Source organism: Takifugu flavidus, chromosome 2 (assembly GCF_003711565.1).
Source record: "Takifugu flavidus isolate HTHZ2018 chromosome 2, ASM371156v2, whole genome shotgun sequence".
In the NCBI taxonomy this organism is placed as follows: domain Eukaryota; kingdom Metazoa; phylum Chordata; class Actinopteri; order Tetraodontiformes; family Tetraodontidae; genus Takifugu; species Takifugu flavidus.
Genome location: NC_079521.1, coordinates 13,069,855 through 13,088,570, shown reverse-complemented (window position 1 = coordinate 13,088,570; position 18,716 = coordinate 13,069,855). Strand labels below are relative to the sequence as shown.

General features: G+C 47.9%; 1 protein-coding gene across 6 annotated transcripts; it reads left to right on the top strand.

Moving 5' to 3' along the window:
- The first annotated feature begins 541 nt into the window (after positions 1-541).
- On the top strand, positions 542-18,293 carry sema6dl (sema domain, transmembrane domain (TM), and cytoplasmic domain, (semaphorin) 6D, like). 6 transcript variants are annotated; one of them, XM_057019935.1, is made up of 20 exons: positions 542-737; positions 6,413-6,581; positions 6,851-6,962; positions 7,625-7,685; positions 7,816-7,878; positions 7,984-8,085; positions 8,267-8,357; positions 8,577-8,696; positions 9,080-9,168; positions 9,890-10,107; positions 10,204-10,335; positions 10,851-11,006; positions 11,297-11,470; positions 11,682-11,822; positions 12,004-12,081; positions 12,189-12,247; positions 12,771-12,827; positions 13,305-13,487; positions 14,333-14,574; positions 14,670-18,293. In XM_057019935.1, exons 2-20 carry the CDS (start codon positions 6,461-6,463, stop codon positions 15,795-15,797), a joined length of 3,327 nt encoding a protein of 1,108 aa, XP_056875915.1. In that variant the 5' UTR covers positions 542-737; positions 6,413-6,460; the 3' UTR covers positions 15,798-18,293. The 6 variants fall into 6 exon arrangements, with proteins under 6 accessions (XP_056875915.1, XP_056875941.1, XP_056875946.1 ...); XM_057019953.1 differs by lacking the exon at positions 542-737 and adding an exon at positions 875-1,169; XM_057019944.1 differs by lacking the exon at positions 542-737 and adding an exon at positions 1,309-1,680.
- Positions 18,294-18,716: the final 423 nt, after the last annotated feature.

The window sequence follows — 18,716 nt, the reverse complement described above, 5'->3', positions numbered from 1 at the left end:
TGCACACGGAAACACACAAACACACACTCCTCACGCCGGCATTTGCACACACGAGCAGGAAGCCTCATTTGTATGTGAACAGATCCCCAAAAAGAACCCAGAGAAGAGTGTCGTGGCATTACTGTCAGCTCAGTATTTAATGAAATTGGCACAACTTACTAGTTTGCTGGAGTTTCAAACTTTTTTAAAGCTTTTTTCTGGTCTATTTTAAGTGTCGGCTTTGAGCCTCAGTGATAAAACAAAGCTGTTTCTGAACGACACCCCCCAGTCCAAACATTTCTGTTTTACTCAGCTGAAATAATTTTAACAAGGCACTCTTGCTGACTTTGAGCTGGGGTGGGGGGGGGTTAACAGATTGGGGGAGGGTGGGGGGGTGCAACACGGGGTCACACAGGAGGAGAGCTGAGGGGGATTAGGGCGAGGGGGTCGCTTTTTCCCCCTTTCTCTCCGAGCTGCAGGAAAGAAAGGAAGGAAACCAGAGCGAGGCAGAGGAGCGCAGACCAACTGAGGAGAGATGGATGATGGTGGGGGAGGGACTGGGGCGAGAGCGCTGCTCATTGGTAGGCTCCCGGTCCCTCTCTGGATGGATTGACTTAGCACGGGTCGAATTACACCATTTGCCGTGCATTAGTTTGTTTTTCTCAGTCGGGAGAAGTTGATTCACTACGACGCGCTCAGAACATTTTTGGGGTGACTGCAGCGACGTTAGGCGGAGATTAAAAAGCGACTCAGATGAGGTGAGTTCCAGCGTGGATGTACTTTGTTGCGCCGCCTTACGCGAAACTGGAGAGGTCTTTTGCTGGGATATGAGATATTTGTAAACCACGTCGCTATACAGCGCTGCAAAAGTCAGTGCTGCAGGACAGAAATAGTTCTGGTCGGGACCGGTTTCACAAGTGTCGGTTCGGGATTTGCTACGAGCACTGGTCTGCATTTGGCTTTTAAACGTTGACACGCTTCTCCGTCCGTCCTGCTCGGGAGCGTCTCTCCGGCGCTCCTCTGAGGCGCTGGAGAGGAGGGTGAAGCAGTTGGGAACTGTTTACTCGCCCCGTTCTTTGTGACACACTTTGTCTTTATCATTGAAGCGCGGAGGAATCCGAATTAAACCGTAGATTCTCACCACCGAGGTGCGCACGAAGCGATGAGATCCGCTGTTCCGCAGCTCCAGGGTACATTTATTTTATTGTTCTGCACATTTGCCATCTCGCGCTGATCATTTTACACCCTGTGTAACAGCTGTTATTCTCAATACGCCTCTAATCGATTTTTTGCACGCGAAGTCGGTGCGCAGCGGCGCCGAGGACTGCGCGCTGTTAATGTTTATGTCTTTTCCCTCTTGTTTCTAAAGTTAATCGTAGTGGAAAGGGGGCTGGCGTATTCCCGTACGAGGGAGGGGGGCTGTGTGGTCGTGGCAGAGCTTTGTAGATCAGTCACCAGAGCACAGGGCCGTGGGACGGAGGCGCGTCGGCCACTCAAGTGTTAGTACGAAATTTTGTGCGCAACTGGATGAACCGTGCAAACCTGGAGAGAAGAGAAAAGAGGTGCGGAGGAACGGCTGGAGCTCGAAATGACGAAATGAGAGGGATTTTACACGCTGGGTGTTTTCTCTTCCATGGATTACCTCTGGAATACAATATTCAGTCGGATTGCCCCGTTAATGAGTGAATTCGGACACTCAAGGTAGGTCTCCGCGATGGTTTTTACACACGCCGTGGTCTGTATCACAAGGAAAATTCGGAAAGGTTTGATCTTCTATTTGAATTGTTTCTCTGTGGACATCATGTGTACGAGGCAATCGAGTAGGGATGATTTTACAAAAGCACGTCGACGAGCTGACATTAACCAATCGAGTCAAATATCAGCTACTTATTCAACGACTACTTAAAAAAATAACAATCTTGGTCAAAATAGTATTTTAGAGCCCGTTGGAGTAACCTGAACCCGCTGCTAAACGCCGAGTTAAACAACAAAACGCAGGTGAGACTAGATTTGAAGCTCAACGGCCGCAAACTGACAGATTTAAATGATTATGTGCATTGCATGATTAGGATTATTATGTGCATTCACTGGCCGCGTCAGATATTGGACTCATAAGCGCTCGTAAAGCTTTTGGAAGCGGAGCAGCGCGACCCTGCGCTCGAGCGCGGAGGCAGCTGAACGCAGCCTGCCTCGCTGCTGTCACTCCACCGCTGTCCCCCGGCTCTTTGTTGTCTTTTGTGTGAGTTCTACGTGCGGACTAAAGCGGGCTGAATAGATTCACCACGGATGAAACTTGAATGCCTTCACGCCCCTGTCCGCACAATGCCAGCGGAATCCAAGGAGATGCGTGGATGCCGTGCGCAAAAGAGGAGCGCAAGATCCGCACGCGGAAACTTGACGCGTTTCTGCGCCAGGTCGAAAACGCATCAAATACTGAGCTCATCTGGGAAAGAGGCTGTACTGGGGTCAGCATCATCGAGCAAGGGTTCCAATTATGTTGAGCGAATGTGGCAACATTGGCATATACTAATAATCCGATAGACTGGTGTGTCTTTTCAGCTTTCACATTCAGATTGTCCACGTCCACTGAAAAAGCTCAGTGGACAGACTTGGGGTTCCAGCCCGCTCAAAATCAGCACCAGTACAGGGCTCTTTTGACAGTACAGCTGGCAGATGTGCCTCACTGGTCCCGGGGTCAGAACTCAGCGACCAGAACGATCAGCGTTAACCCCCACTTAAGCCGACCGTAACCCCGGAACAACCGTCATTAAACCCCGCAGCCCCAAAGTCACCACAAACAACAGTTCAAAAATCAGACTTTCCAGCACTAAATTGAGTGGATCATAAAAGTTTGACCTTGTGTTTAGCATTTGGAGTCAAGCTGTTTGTATTGTTTTTGCTGTGTGTCCCCCCGAACCCCAGTTTAGAAGCCCCTAGAACGGCTTTCACACATGAAGGTCTGCTGACCGGGGGTGGGGCTCAATTGTGTTGACTTGCCCAAAGCCCCTTTTGTTTGCTGGTCACACCTGCAGCTCAGAGCTTTTGTGCTCCACTATAGCAGAACTACTGCTGAGAACAGCCTTTCTCCTGTTTCCCTCCTCCTTGCACAAAGGTGCAGAGGAAGAGGGAGGGAAGCTTGGATTAGGATGGCACGGCCCTCTTTTGCCAAATCTTTGCAGCAACAAGTCCGGGAAGTCATCTTCTGAGGAATGGCACGCAATCGGGGTTAGTACGCATTGAGGTCCAGTGGTGCTGCCGGCAGTTCCGGTCAAGGAGTAGGATGAAAGGCGACCTGACGATTAAGGACCTGCAGGCCTTTGATCTCTAAAGAACCAGAGCCAAGAAGCTTTGATCGCAAACAACCTACGTCTAAAAGTAAAACTCATTCCATTCATCCCAGATATTGTCAACTGGACCCATTCAGACCTCTCTCTCTGATCACCATTCTCTAACCAGAAACAGGCAGTAACCTGCCGTCTCAACCAGCAATCCTTCAGTCACGTCTTACTCGGCATTACTGGAGTGGGAAGGGCGCCAGCAAAGGGAGTTGTGTAAAGGAGTAGCCTGTGTGGTGGCTCTAATCACCAGGTTGACTCATTTTTCTGTTTGTCCTCATCTTAGATTTCTCACAGCCAAGACGTGTATGACAGTGTGACCGATCCAGACTCCCGTTTAAACCACGCACGGTGAATTGCCTGAAATCCAACCCCCGGCCTATCTGATTCCCCGCGCAGTTCAGCGATCAGAGTGGTGAAAAATGACAATTCAAGCAGCCTTAAGCAGCAGCTACTATTGTTCTGCTCAGATTTTCATGCTCTCATCACATCCACAAACACTGAAAACCATCACGCGTTGCTGCTGTTTGCTCTCCTTTTATTATCCCCGTAACCTCTGAATAGCCTCTGCAGCAGAACACATCCGTCCAGCGGCTACATCTATCGCTGAATTAAGTGTTATGTCCTGTCATTTCGAAGATGGCGGCCCTAAATCTGCAGATAACTACTCGAATTGGGCTACCAACTGTAATCCATCACACACCAGCTTCCTCATTTTGGTGTGTAACACTGGGCCCGAGCCAACAACATCAGCGGGGAAAGTGTACGGTTGTAGGACACCGAAAAGCCTGTAATAACAGAGGTAGTGAGAGGCCAGGCTGAATGGCAGTGAGTTGCGTGACTAGCACAGCGTCTCTGGGCTTGTTGAGGCCTTTATGTGTGCGCGCACACACACGCACACACATACAGATGCACACTGGAGGGCAGGAACCAGAGAGTGCAAAGGAATAGTCAATAGAAAACACGCTGAGCTCACTAAAGATTGAGAAGTAATTTTAGATGGCTGACCTCTGCGTGTCTCCTGTTGCTGTTTTACATTAAGGTTTCAGAGGAAAGCCTTCACCTCCACAGTCACCACACCAGGAATCATGGGAGAGCTTCCTGAGCTCCTGCGATTGGTCGGGGTGTGTTTTTCCAGAAGAAAAGATTACTTATGTTAAAAAAAAAGGCATCGCATAGCCTTTAAATGTCACGGAGGTGTTATTTACCCGTGCGCCGAGGCCCGACCAACAGCCTGCCATCTACAGGACAGCGTCGCGGATCCGAAGCCCGGAGCTCGGTTCATACAGCGACTCCTATTTTTATTGTGGTGCATTTAGTATCTATTCCCGTCCCAGGCACTGCAATTTACTGCCGAGCTTTAATGCAGCATCTTCCTCCTCGAGGAGGTCTGAACCCGGCTGTAAAAAAATATCTGTTCATGTTTTAAAAAGGCTGCTGTCTGGGTTGGCTGAGCGGTGTCCCTACCTGTTTAGATTAGGACATTTACCATAGATTTGCAAGCCTGCGCTCCAATACCTCTGTGTCCAGATGTGTATTTGCATTTGGTTGCCGTCTCCGCGTAACAGTTTGTGCTTGCAGGACGATAAGACAGCCTGCAGGGCCAAAACAGTTTTTCCACTGTGCCTGAACATGAAACCCAGCATTTTTCCTGTGAAGGGCAACGACCGAGATAGTGCTTATTAACTGTCATTACAGACTTGATGACTTAAACATGCGCAACATCCATTTATTGTAGTGATAGACCATCAAGCATATAATTTATTTAAGACCACCAAAGAGTTTTCAACCTATAGTTATCAGGAAAATTAGCAGCTAGCCCTACTTAAATATTAGTTAGACAGCAGGAAGCCTGTCAGGAATAGAAAGCAAAACCAACCAGTTTTATCTTGGGGGATTGATTTATTGACCATAGATTATCAATTTCATCCACATGAAATCAGTGCAGTCAGTTTTTAAGGTTGAGCTATAGCCTTTCTGTGCTCTAACTTCCTGTTAGTAAACAATGCGAATCACACTTGATTAGAATTTAAAAGTGTATTAAAATATGAGCAGGCTGAGGTACAAACTCTGCTCCCGGCTACAGTGATGTGGCAAAACAGTGCACAGATCACTGTGGCTGCCGATCTGTCATACTTCCTGTGTGGATCAATCACAGCACTAATGGCCTGGCAGGCGGCGCTCCCAGACTGCACAGGAGCAGGTGTGCTTTGGGGCTAATTGAAAAATGAGTCAATACTACGTCAGTGTGTGTGCGTGCGCGCGCGCTCGCATCACACGCTTTTGCAATCCTCCATTTGAAAGAGTGATTTTGCATGTGTGTGTATCCCAGTGTGCTCCCAGCTAATCCATCCCTCTGCCCGTGTGACGTCTCCCAGTAAATTGTTTATATCCGTTCAGGCTTTGCCCGCATGAATAATTTGTTTGCCTTATAAATATTTGAATATGTTCTGATCATTAATATGCACAGACAGTCTGTCCTTAACACTCTCCTCCACTCGCTAACGTATGTTAAACTGGTGCCACTCCCATACTAAATTATTTCCAGCTCCGTTTTGTCGCGTCTACAAACAGGTACTGTTCAAACGGCTGAACCTACTTATGCAGCACAACAAAGTCCCATATAAAGATGAGTGACTATAGCGCAATAAAAGGCACCGACACAAAGAAGGAGCCTGCGCAATAAAGACAGGGCTAATAAAAATCAGGCGTAGCGCAGGCTGTAAGCAGTGATGATGATGTGTGCTGATCGGTGTTCAGTGAGCCAGACCTGGAGCGATCCAGGCAGAGCAGAGACGGGGTGAAGCACACAGACTGCAGACCCGGTTCTAACAGAGTGACCTTCCGCTGCATCTAGCGCACTCGGAGACACCCCACCATTCTTTTGGCTGACCTTCCCATTGACAGCAGATGTAGTGAGAGGTGGAGGGGAAATGCCAAGCGCCGCCACTGAGCGCTCACTCGCCTTTTTTGTGTTTATATTCTCAAGAGCAGAAACCGTTTTTTTTCTGTTCAGTCGCACGTTTAAAGACGGCAGCCTGCAGCAGGGGGTACGTTTCTTGTAGTAACAAAAGGCGTGTTTTTTGGTGTGTTTCCAGGTAACATCTCCACCGGTGTGAAACAGGAAGTGTCGTCTGTGAGCAGCCATGGGCCAGAGAGCGGCGCTTCTGCTCAGTGAGCTGCTGCTGCTGCTGACAGCCTCGTGCACTCTCCTCGCAGTCAGCTTCCCTGAGGACAGTACACCCCTCGAAGTCGTTGACGCGCACTGTGAGTACGCACACGCGAGCAAACCCGGTGGGGACGCTAATGCGCCATCACGGGGGAAACGCTGACAAAGAAACTTTAAACTGCGCCATCCACATACAAAACCTGTGCGCACTCACACACACACACACACACACACACGTTTGTAACAATCTGTGCAGTTGTAACCTTTACGTAGACAGTGTATTTATCACAAACCTCTGCAGTTTCATGCAGCGAGGGGTTGACCTTGATTCCGAGCATGCGTGTCTTGTCCCCCCACCCAATTCCAGTTTCACGGAGGTACCCTGTGTTCAGAGGCCGGCCCTCTGGAAACGAGTCGCAGCATCGCCTCGACTTTCAGCTGATGACCAAGATACAGGACACGCTGTTCATCGCTGGCAGGTAAACACACGCTCGCACCCGCCCACCCCTCCCTCTCGGACACCCCACACACACACACACACACACACACCGATACACTCTGTCATCTCTTTGGCAGGTAAACAGGGTGTAAGGGGAGAAAAAAAGCTCTTAGTGTTATTGGATCTGTGGCTTCCAGGCCTGCATCTGATGTATATGGCCGATATTGATCGTGGAAAATGTCTATCACGCCGGCTCGATGCATTGTCAGGGATTTCTTGACGTCTTTACACGTCTTTTTCGTATTTATGGACATCAAGATTAATTTGGTCGCCAGCACTTGTGTTGTGGCAGGAAATCACTCTGACATGTGCAGTTTAAAAGTCCCACCTCAGGAGACCCTCTAATCACCACCACATGTTCAGCTGGTCTCTTCTCCCAGTGTCAGAGCGGGGTTCTTCCCAGGGTTTTGGATTTCATGGAAGCGTTGCAACTGAAAGGATGTGGACATTTTCTTGCAGCATCTTCAGGATGACCAACTTGTTCTTGTACCTTCAAACAACATGTGCATCGTTTCAGGTTGTCACCTCATGGAAAGAGCTGAGGCCAAAGCCGGGCCTTTAACAACGGGCATTCCTCTTTAATAAAAGCCTGGATTCAGCTCTTTTGTGTCACTGAGTTCTGCGTTTTTGTCCCGTCCGCAGAGATCAGGTGTACCTCGTCAGTCTGAGAGAATCCTACAGGAATGAGATCATACCGTACCGGGTAAGATTGGTGCAAGCCACCCCTCACTGAACAACACAAAGCCATGAATCAATAGCTGGACAGGCTGTAAAATGGGAGAGGTGAGGGGGAAGGAATGTGCCCGTCTCATGCTGCATGTTGGGTTTTTCAGAAACTTACATGGCGATCGGGTCAGTCTGACAGAGACATGTGTGCCGTGAAGGGAAAACACCGGGTATGTATTAGAAAGCTGTCCCCTTGAATTCCTTCGTTTTGCATTCTCCTCCATCGGGCTGGGACACGCTGGCTGTCTTTCAAAGTGGCGTTGGGTGTTTTTCAGGACGAGTGCCACAACTTCATCAAAGTGCTGGTTCCCAGAAACGACGACTTGGTGTTCATCTGCGGCACCAACGGCTTCAACCCCATGTGCAGATACTACAGGGTCAGTTTCGCCATAGTAACGCTGCAGCTCACACCGCTCACAAACGCTCTGCATTGTAATGAAGCGTTTATTTTTTTATTTCATCATAAAGCCAGCCGAGTTGATGCACTTTTCCTCTGTTTTGATGGCGTCCCCTGATGATTCCCCTTTAATGTGTGGGTGATTGCTGTGTTCCCTGCAGCTGGATAACCTAGAGTTTGACGGCGAGGAGATCAGTGGACTGGCAAGATGCCCGTTTGACTCCAAGCAAACCAACGTTGCCCTTTTTGCGGGTAAGGATAAAACATGCGCACGCCCACGCTGAGCTGCTCTCACTCAAGGAAAAAGTAATGTCTTCCTACTTATGCTCTCATTATCACCTCTGCGTCTTCGCCACAGTAAAACGGTGCCTGTGGTGGTAACAAGTCAGCCAATTAAGCCTCGTACACAAAGAGAAACTGTTCAACAACAGTTTAGCCTAATGTTTGGGTCCCCTGTTCTGTTTGTTTCAGAGGGGAAGCTTTATTCTGCGACTGTAGCCGACTTCCAAGCCAGCGATTCTGTCATCTATCGCAGCATGGGTGATGGATCAGCGCTGAGGACCATCAAGTATGACTCCAAGTGGCTGAAAGGTACACAAACCCATCGACATTAATCTCCGTGTACTTGCACTCCTCCCTTGCTTTCCCACTGATACAGTACGTGTCCACCTGCCAATCAGCTAAATTGCCTATGGTGCCTTTACAAGGTGAATGTCAGGCTATCCGTAGTTTTCGTGGTGGGGTGTGTGTGTGTGTTGGGGGGGGGGGGGGGGGGATGGGGTTATAGAGCTGTATTCTCATTTGCCAAGCTCCAACGGGATATGTCCTGCTCTCTCCCAGGCAATGTAGGTCACCCCAGTTGAACACAGCCTTGTGCAAATCCCTGAAATATCCACCGTGCACGGCGGTGGTGGTGCTGATGGTGACAGTGGTACAGAAACAGACTAAACTTGCTGCCTCTTTCCGTCCCTCAGAACCTCATTTCCTGCACGCCGCGGAGTATGGGAATTATGTCTACTTTTTCTACCGAGAGATTGCGGTGGAGCAGAGCAGTCTGGGCAAGGTAAGGCAATGCACCTCCTGCTTAGGATGCAGAACATATTCCAGTATCCCAGCGTCTGGGAAAAAAAGCCTTGCAACTTCCTCTAAATGGCAGCGCAGTAGTAGTAATGGGGCCTTTTTACGCTTTGACAGTCCTACACATTAGAATACAGGAGACATCTGAACAGCGTTTGCTAGCAATGCTCTGCTAATGTAAACCCATTACACAGCGAGAGGATTTGTCTCTTCGTCCACTCCTCCCTACAGCACACACGCAGAGAGCATTAGGAGGCTGCAGGTTTGAGGCCAACTCCGGCTCTGAACACGCCTCGTCCCATCCTGACTGAGCTGGTGTGGCTCAGCCACAGGAAGCCAGCATCCTCCATCAACCGTAGAGCAATAAATATTTCAATCCTGCTAATGCATGACTGACAACTGGCCTCTGACGGAGGTTAGCGCTGGTAAATTATTAAATCTGCCGGAGCCGGTGGCTTCACACAGTTCATATAGATATAGCTGAAGCCTTTGTCATACATACAGTCAAACACTCAGACATGGGAATGAGGTCTTTCTTTAGAATGTTTACCCACGTCAGTCTAGCGCCCTTCCACACCCACAGATGAAGAAAAGTGTCTTATTCAAGTCGTCTGTGACCAGTCGCTACAGGAAGGAGGAATGCATTATTCAACGTGTTTAAGTGTTACGGTGACGTTCGCTCAGCTGCTTCCCTTTTCCTCCGGTAGGTTGTGTATTCCCGCGTTGCCCGGATTTGCAAGAATGATGTCGGCGGGTCACAGCGGGTCCTGGAGAAGCACTGGACATCTTTCATGAAGGCCAGGCTGAATTGCTCGGTCCCGGGCGAGTCCTTCTTCTACTTTGACGTGCTTCAGTCCATCACCGACATCATCAACATCAACGGGGTTCCCTCTGTAGTGGGCGTTTTCACCACGCAGATGAACAGGTGAGCCACAGCTGCCAACGGGGAAAAGGAACGCTTCCAGGAACACTTGACACCAGCACATCCCAACACGGGCTTGATTCATTTCTGTCTCCACAGTATTCCAGGCTCAGCGGTCTGTGCCTTCTCCATGGCTGACATCGAAAAGGTGTTCTGGGGTCGGTTTAAGGAGCAGAAGACTCAAGATTCTGTGTGGACTCCATTTCCAGAGGAGAAGCTGCCCAAACCTCGGTACTAGTCCGCTTGCTTTTAAATGGCGAGCAGGTGGTACTCGCCCCAGCGGCTGTTTACTTCCTGCGCCGTTCTTTCACTTTCGGTAACCCTAGTCTGTCCCGGTTAGACCAACTGAAATCATATATTTTGCACCAGCACAGGACCTTTTAAAGCTGTGACCCTGAACACACATTCACCATCTGCTTATTTAATTATTAATTGCATTATTAAACGGGCTTCGTATTTAAGCTATTTGCCATCAGTGCTTTCGCTTGTAACCACGGACCAAAGCCGAAATTCAGAGTCCACAAAGCGCCTTTCTACCGCAGTAAATCATTGATGGAGGATAATTATCCATATGTATTTTTTATGTTTCCAGCTGAGGCCTTTGTTGTGGTCCTAGTAGGCACCTGCGTCTCACCCCCCCCACCCCCCTCATCCATTTCAATATTGTTATTACTCCCTGGTGTGTGATCTTATGGACTGATCTTTGACCTTTTGCCCTCTATGTGTGTGTGCCCCCTCCATCCTAGACCTGGCTCTTGTGCGGGTCACGGTCCAGCTGCGTCCTTTAAGAGCTCCATCGAGTTCCCGGACGACACCCTGCAGTTTATTAAGTCCCACCCCCTCATGGACACAGCTGTGCCTTCTCTGGGAGACGAACCCTGGTTCACCAAGACCCGCGTCAGGTGGAGACCGATACATTTTATCATGAAAATACAATAATCTCAGCTCTCATCACTTGTTTCACACTAGAGAAGACATAAAAATGTAGATTATTTAGAAATACAAGTGAATTACAGCTTTTTGGAATCAATTCATTAAGTATTACATAAATATAAGTATCAGCGATGGGAGCTTTTCACTAGAACAAGCTTTTGTTTTTTATGTGGATATTAGTATAATCTTAAAATGGTGTTATTTTGTTATCTGCCCCCCCTGCTGGGAGTAACACCAGCCTCTCTGCTGTGTATAAAAGGTACAGACTGACAGCGCTAGCTGTGGACAATGAAGCTGGACCTCACAAGAACTACACTGTGGTGTTTATCGGCGCAGAGTCAGGGGTGGTCCTCAAGGTCCTAGCAAAGACCCCCTCAGTGTCCCTGGATGACAGCCTGCTTCTGGAGGAGATAGATGTCTTCAACAGGGCAAAGTAGGGACACGCTCTCACCCCCACTGCCTGTTCTGATTGTTTTCTGCTTTTATGCCTCCCGAGCTCACGTGTGGAGGTGAACACGCGTGTGTCAGAGGTTAAAATCCTGCTCAACTGTGAAATTCTTAATGAGACATTAAATCTACCGAGGCTGACATGGCAGCCACATATCAGCTGAACATCTGATCGGGTTTCTCACTTCCATTCCCAGGTGCCTGTCTAACCGTGAGGATGACAAGCGAGTCCTCTCGCTGCACGTGGACAAGGAAGCGCACAGCCTCTATGTGGCTTTTTCGAGCTGCGTCATCCGCATTCCCCTGAGCCGCTGCGAGAGGCATTCTTCCTGCCATAAGTAAGTCACGCAGTAGTGAAATGTGCTTTGTACTGCCGGTCATAGGTTCGTGATTTTATGGTTTTATGCTTCAGTAACATTAATCTCCTTCCCGTTAGCCTGGTTGTTAATGTTTAACCCGTCGTGAATGATTGTCCCATGTTATCAGATCCTCCTAACTGTGTTTTCTCGTGGCGACCAGGTCGTGCATCGCATCGAGGGATCCGTACTGCGGCTGGAAGCCTCACGGAGCGTGCGAGAGGATACAGCCAGGCATCCCGTGAGTTTAACCGCAATATCAAATATGAAGCCTGGTAATTCGAAAATGAGATCTCGGGAGTTTTCCAACCTTTGGCTGATTACAATCTCTCTGTTCCTCCCTTGCAGGACAGAATATGAGCAGGATGTTGAGTCAGGAAACACCACCCACCTGGGAGACTGTCACGGTATGAATCTCATCTCCATGTTGGGCCACTGGTTCAGAGACACACAGACACACACTCATCTCTGCACACCATGAGCTCGAACACTCACACCAGTAACCGCTCCAGTAACTCCCCCCCCCAACATGAATCTATGTCCAGTATTAACACACACATCTGCATAGAGTACATGGCCTCTTGTAACGTGTGCCACCTGTGAGGCAGAACCACGGACATGTACAATTTCGGGTCATGCTCAGTCCGTGCAAATAGCAGAGACTGTAAGTTGGATGGAGGCTTTGCCGATTCAGATCATAAACCCGGCTCCCTTCATTTGTACCGACTGAACATGACCCTGGCTGAGCTTCAGTACCGATCAGAACCAGAGGGGTTTGGATGATTCCAGTCAGCGGATGACACTACACACGAGTGCTTTTATCTTAATGCTAAATCGACCGTTCTGCACTCTTGGTGTCTCTTATGGATTTTAGTTTTTTTCCTTCTGAATTCCTTTATGCTGATTTTCTTGTTCTTTTAATTCTTTTAGCATTTTTGGGCTCTACATCAGCGCCAGATTACAAATCATTTGGCGACCCCACCTCTGGTTAGTTTGATCTCTTACTCAAATGGTTTCCTTTCTTGAGTTCAGCACCTCCAACCCTTTCTCACCACCGTTGCCACCATTTGTTTCTTACCAAGCATCTCTTGAATGTTAATGCTCCCCCATTCTCATAATCACAAAAACAGTTTCACTAGGCGACATTGATGCACTGCCCCCCCCCCCCCACCCCACCCCCCACAGTCCACTTTTCCTTGCATGCCCATCAACCATCCTTTTGAGTCCTCACTGTTGTCCACCAGCTCGTCTTTGAACTCTAGTGTCCTCTCCTTCCACCACCTTTAAAATGTTAAGAAAACCAGAAATGTTCTTGTATTGTTCTGTGAATGTGAACACATCACTCTGCTCAAATGTTTATTTTTTTCCTTTTTCACTATTTTGTGATAAACCATAAAGGTTGCCTACTAACTGGGTTGGTAACGGAATGCTTTACCCACGTTAACAATTTGTTTGTCATCACAGACATGGAGTTATCATCAGCGCCAGTCACTGTGCACCCAAACGGGCCCATACACCCCCCAGTACTCATATCCACTCAAAGCCCCAGCTCTGGACCTGATCCAGATCACTACGGCTCAGGCTTTGTGTTGCAGGATGATCCAGCCACCTCCAACACTTTAAACTCTATTCCAGGGGGCCAAGAGGGTAAGGCCCGCAGGAAGGCAGCCTGCTCGCTGCATCGATCCTGATCCGATAGTTGCTAGCTGCCAACTTGAGTCTTGCTGAACCACGTTAAAGTGAATCTACACATAGTTACACACAGACTCTCTATCACATTATAGCAGGCTATTTTATTTAGTTTTATTTTCCATATTGAAGTATACTTTTATCCACAAAAATGTTGTGTTTCTCTTTCCTTTGTCTTTTACTTCTTTTGAAATTACTCATTGCTAAATAGCTAAACACCTTCCACTTGTTTTTTCTATCTTTTCTCCAAACTTTAGTTTGTTTCTCTACAGTATAGATTTAACACTAGCTCTAAAAAGCAGTTCTAGTAACTTCCCTCATTGGTAAACTATTGACTGGGCCTCGTTTGCTACATCTTTACTGTGGCCGCATGCTGGATGACTAACTTTCAATGTCTGTGGTTACTAACAAACTTCCTGTAGAGCAGGATCTGAACGCTGAGAGCACTGCCTCTCGCTCTCCTGTACGACCCCCTGCTGGTTGATCTGCCCCGAGCTCTCTCAAGATTTTCACTCTAACCCCTCGACAAAAAAGGGCACGGATGAACCTTTTGAACTAACGTGGAACTTGTAGATGGTGAAATGGATATGGGTACCTAACAACGCTTCTCTGCATTTATTTCCTTTCGTGTCACTATTTCTGGAGTTGGCTGCCTGCCTTCATGTGGCTGTGATCAAGCAGAAACTCGTGCATGAGCGCAGTCACGCACATACATGCACATTTCTGTAGTCGAATGGTAATGTTTCAATGAACTTTTCACGTTTTTCACGAGGAGGCTAACCAGTGTCCTAATGCTCCTTTAGGTGTGTGGGATATCCAAGCAGGTGAGACCAACCAGATGGTCCACATGAACATCCTCATCACCTGCGTGTTCGCCGCATTTCTTATGGGTGCTCTGCTAGCTGGACTGATCGTTTTCTGCTATCGTGACTCGGTCTTGCGGAAGCCGAGACGTGTGCATAAGGATACCGAGTCAGCGCCATCCTGCTCTGATTCCACTGGCAGCTTTGTGAAGCTCAACGGCCTCTTTGACAGTCCCGTAAAGGTAGAGCTGCAATAGCGCGATGCATTTCCTTTGACAGGATTACAAGAGTGACTGAAAACTGGAAATGCTAATTATTTATTTTTGTTTTCCTACAGGAGTACCAAACCAACATTGATACTCCCAAGTTGTACACCAATCTGCTGACCAACAGCAAAGACCTGAACACACCTAGCAGCGACACCAAGACCATGATCCTGCGAGATGGATGCCAGCCCCCTGAGCTAGCTGCCCTGCCAACACCCGAGTCTACTCCTGTGCTCCATCAGAAGGGGCTGCAGCCCATCAAGAACCAGTGGGAGAGGGCTCAGGGGAAAGTCAGTGGGCCTCGCAAAGAGTCCAACTCCTCAGCCAAGAGTCCTCAGTTCCTACCTTCTCCAGCTCATCTGAACTCAAAGCCCCACCAAGGACACGTTGCCTTGGGACACTCCCACATCCCCAGCGCAGTTGTTCTACCTAATGCAACACATGAACTGTCAAACATGGACAGTGGAGGTGACACTCTACCACATTCATCTGAAAAGAAGCTGAAGAATCCAGATTCCAAGGGAAGCAGAAAAGACCCAAAGAGGTCTGTGGATGCCAGAAATACACTTAATGATCTTTTAAAACACCTCAATGACTCGGTGGCCAATCCAAAGGCCATACTTCAAGAGGAACCAGGACCCCGCGCAAGGCAGCATCTGACGCTAGAGCCCATGGAGGAACTCACTGAAATACCCCCTGTGGTGCCCAGCCGCGAGGCTTCCCTCTACTCTCCCTCATCCTCCTTGCCAAGGCACAGTCCCACAAAGAGGGTGGATGTGCCTCTGCCCACCACTCCCACAACCCCCACAGGAAGCTTGAGCATGGGGGGCACCCTGGAGAGGCAACGAGGGGGGTATCAACTCCATCGGAGTGCATCTCACAGGCATTCCTTATCCACTTCACCAAATGGAGTAACTATGGGGGTGTCCGTGTCTCGCCAACACAGTATGAACAGAGGGGGCTGCATGCCCCCAACACCCCCCTCCAGAATTGACTCGCACAGCGGAGTGATGGGGACAGGAATGCATTCGCCCCACCCCTCCTCTATATCCCGACAGAACAGCTACAATGGGCACTGTTCGCTGCCCCGCACAGGGCTTAAAAGGACCCCATCGCTAAAGCCAGATGTGCCCCCTAAGCCCAACGGGTTTTCACCACAGACTTCGCAAATGCGAGTAGTCAATAAGTACAATTATTAACAGAGTCTGGATACTCCTGAGGGACCTCTGCAGGTCTTGATGGTAGAGCTTTGAGCCCCGCGGGATTGGAAGGGAGGGCCTCCTGTGTGTTTGTGTTCGGACTGGTGGTGTGTTCACCCTTTAAACTATATGCACATTTGCTCACACTAAAAAGGGAAAATCACACATGGCCAAAGATAATTTGGGGCTTTCCGCTCCCTTGTCTCCATTGCTCTCCTTTGTCACGGTAGCAGCAGGATACGAACAGTGGACAGCGGCCCCGCGACCACTCCACGTCATCCATTTTTGGATACAAGTTGTTCCCATGTTGCCTAAAAGGTTTAGGACACGAGCTGGGGCAGCATCTGTGTCTGTGGTACCAGTTTGAAAGCTCTGGAATACTTGAAGTATGGATCTTTTTTTGGCACTGCGCTTGAGCACTGTCTTCCCACTAATGTGAACTGAATAAAAGAAAAGAGGGACATCATTCTTTCTGTACTTAAATGGCTGAAGGTAGAGGGGACAATAAAACAGTCTGTCACCACAACCAACCGAAACAAGCAGCAAGGAAAGGAACAAGCGAGCGCAAGGTGGGTAGTCTTGGCGTCACGTGGCAGAGGATGCACCTTAAAGCGCGTGACACACGTCACTGTCTCGTGTCATTAATATCTCTTTGCTCCTGTCCTCTGAACCCATTTGAACTGATCCCAGATTATATTTTTGTGCCACTCAGCAGTTTTACATTCACTGATTTAAGTGAAGTGGTCATTCTGGAGTGGGGGGGGGGCTGGGACAGGGATTCTTAAACTCATGCAGTACATGTGCTGCTAAAGGTTTTTGACGTACAGTGTGTGTTTTCAGATCTCAGCTTGCCTCGCTTCTGCGTGTCCACATGTGCATTCAAATGCATCACAGATAGAGGTCAAGTCGTGTTTGGCAGCCAAAAGCACTGTTACAGTGATTTATGGAGAAAAGAACAATCGTCTCCAGGACTGAATTCTCTTCTTACCGTTACCTCCCAACTAGTTTGAGAATTATGCTGATGGGTAAAAAAGACTTCTGGCTTAATGTAGCAATGCCATAAGGACAAACTTTCAATTTGTCATCGCGGTTTTCTGACTTTATTTTGAACGAATTGCTTTGGCAACATTTTACGGTGTTATGTAAGAGTTTACCATATGATTAGTCAGCCCAGGTACCAACATGTCAGGGCGCTATTTTTTTATTTTTTTTTAAATTTGAGTTTCTAAGGAAGAATTCAGTGTATTATAATGTGTTTTAAACTGACTAGAACAACACAAGAATGCTACGCCTCTCTCATCCGTGCCGGTTCCGCAGCCAATGTTCCCCGTGTATCTTTCCTGCAAGTGGCCAGTGTACAATCAACGCACCATTTACCAATGTGTCCAAACGAGTCATGCTGGGAATGACGAGATTCTGTAAATAGAGCTGAATATTATTAAGAGGCATAAATATTTTTAGGCCAGTGAACCTGAATCTGTGTATCGTGTGCCTTATCCACAAAATGAACCTGAACAGTATGTAATATTGGAAACTCAATTGGCCCAGTAAACAATGATTTTGTCAGACGTCACATAATCAGTTTTTATACAATCAGTTACAGAAAACAGATTTTTTTTTTGGGGGGGGGGGATAATCAATATCTGATCCAAAACCAAGTGATGTGCAGAGAAACCTCACTTCTGCTTGGAATAGCGTCACGTCCAATCGGACAGTCAAAATCAAAAATCAAATCTGATTAAGTGTTGAAAACGGGGACATTTGCAACCCAGTGGTGCCATGCAGTGAATGTATTCTCCCGACAGTGGGATGTAGGGTGGTTAGACTTCGTACTGAGGAGCAGTCGCCTCCGTGTAGCGCGTCCTGCCCGCAGCCACAGCATATTAACGCAGCGTTCACACATAAGTCGTCTGTTGGCACGGGTGGCAGTCCGGCAGGATCCGTAATTCCTCTGGTTTACAGAGGCAGGAACCACTTCTAATGGCCAGTAAGGATGACGGAGAGAGCATTTCTCTTTGCGGTGTTATTTGGGTGATAACTGTAAGCCAGCGCGAGTGTCAGTTGCCTGTTTTAGCCCAAAGCCACGTTTTGTTTACAAGTGATGATTGTATGTAAAGACCAGTGTTTGGGCTCTTTTCTATTCAACACACCAACATCGCAGACATACTCGACATACACTGTTCAACTGCCTTGTACATTGCAATATTAACTCGGTCTTACTGTTGCAATCGAAATTTAAGCCTTTTGCATTTCATTCTGAGCTCAGTGTGTGCAGATAAACCAGATTTGTCATGTATTTTTGTTTAAATGCTGTGCAACATGGCGACGTAAAGCCAACTGTATATATGGTCTCCAGAGTATTCAAACGTGTAGATATGTTGTAAAGTTGTACTGTGAATGTGTAAATAATACTAATGGTAATTGTTTCATTATTTTTTGTTGATTTTTTTTTTAACACGGCATGTATAGTTGAAATAAAAACAATACTGCACAGGAGGAAGCCTCATTGTGTTTTTTTTTAACATGCTATGAGATCTGATCGAGTTTTTTGGGTCATCTCCTCGTGTCACACGTTACTAATGTGAGACAGCGTGATGAGGTTCTGCTGCAGGAAGCTGGATTTGGTACTTCCAAGGTGAGCGGACGCCAAGCAGGCCGCCAGTCAGGGAGATGCACTCATTATCTAAACAGCGAGCTGTCGTGGCTCACACTTGGGTGATCCAAGTTCTCATTAACCAGAAGCGATTTTGAAAGTTGGTCAGCTTCTGAAGTTTTCAAGCTAATTCCTTAACTTGGGGATTGCAGGTTATTAGTTATTTCAAATAAAGAATAATGTCATTTCAAGGTTTTTCCTCTGAGATCTTGAGGGATTTTCAGCAAGAGAGCAGCTTTCTAAAATCTACTTCGAAACATGCACCT

Coding starts and splice junctions, on each gene's coding strand:
- sema6dl (XM_057019935.1), top strand. CDS start 6,461: ATGGGCCAGAGAGCGGCGCTTCTGCTCAGTGAGCTGCTGCTGCTGCTG. Junction 9,169..9,889: donor AGCAGAGCAGTCTGGGCAAG/GTAAGGCAATGC, acceptor TTCCTCCGGTAG/GTTGTGTATTCCCGCGTTGC. Junction 14,575..14,669: donor TCTTTGACAGTCCCGTAAAG/GTAGAGCTGCAA, acceptor GTTTTCCTACAG/GAGTACCAAACCAACATTGA.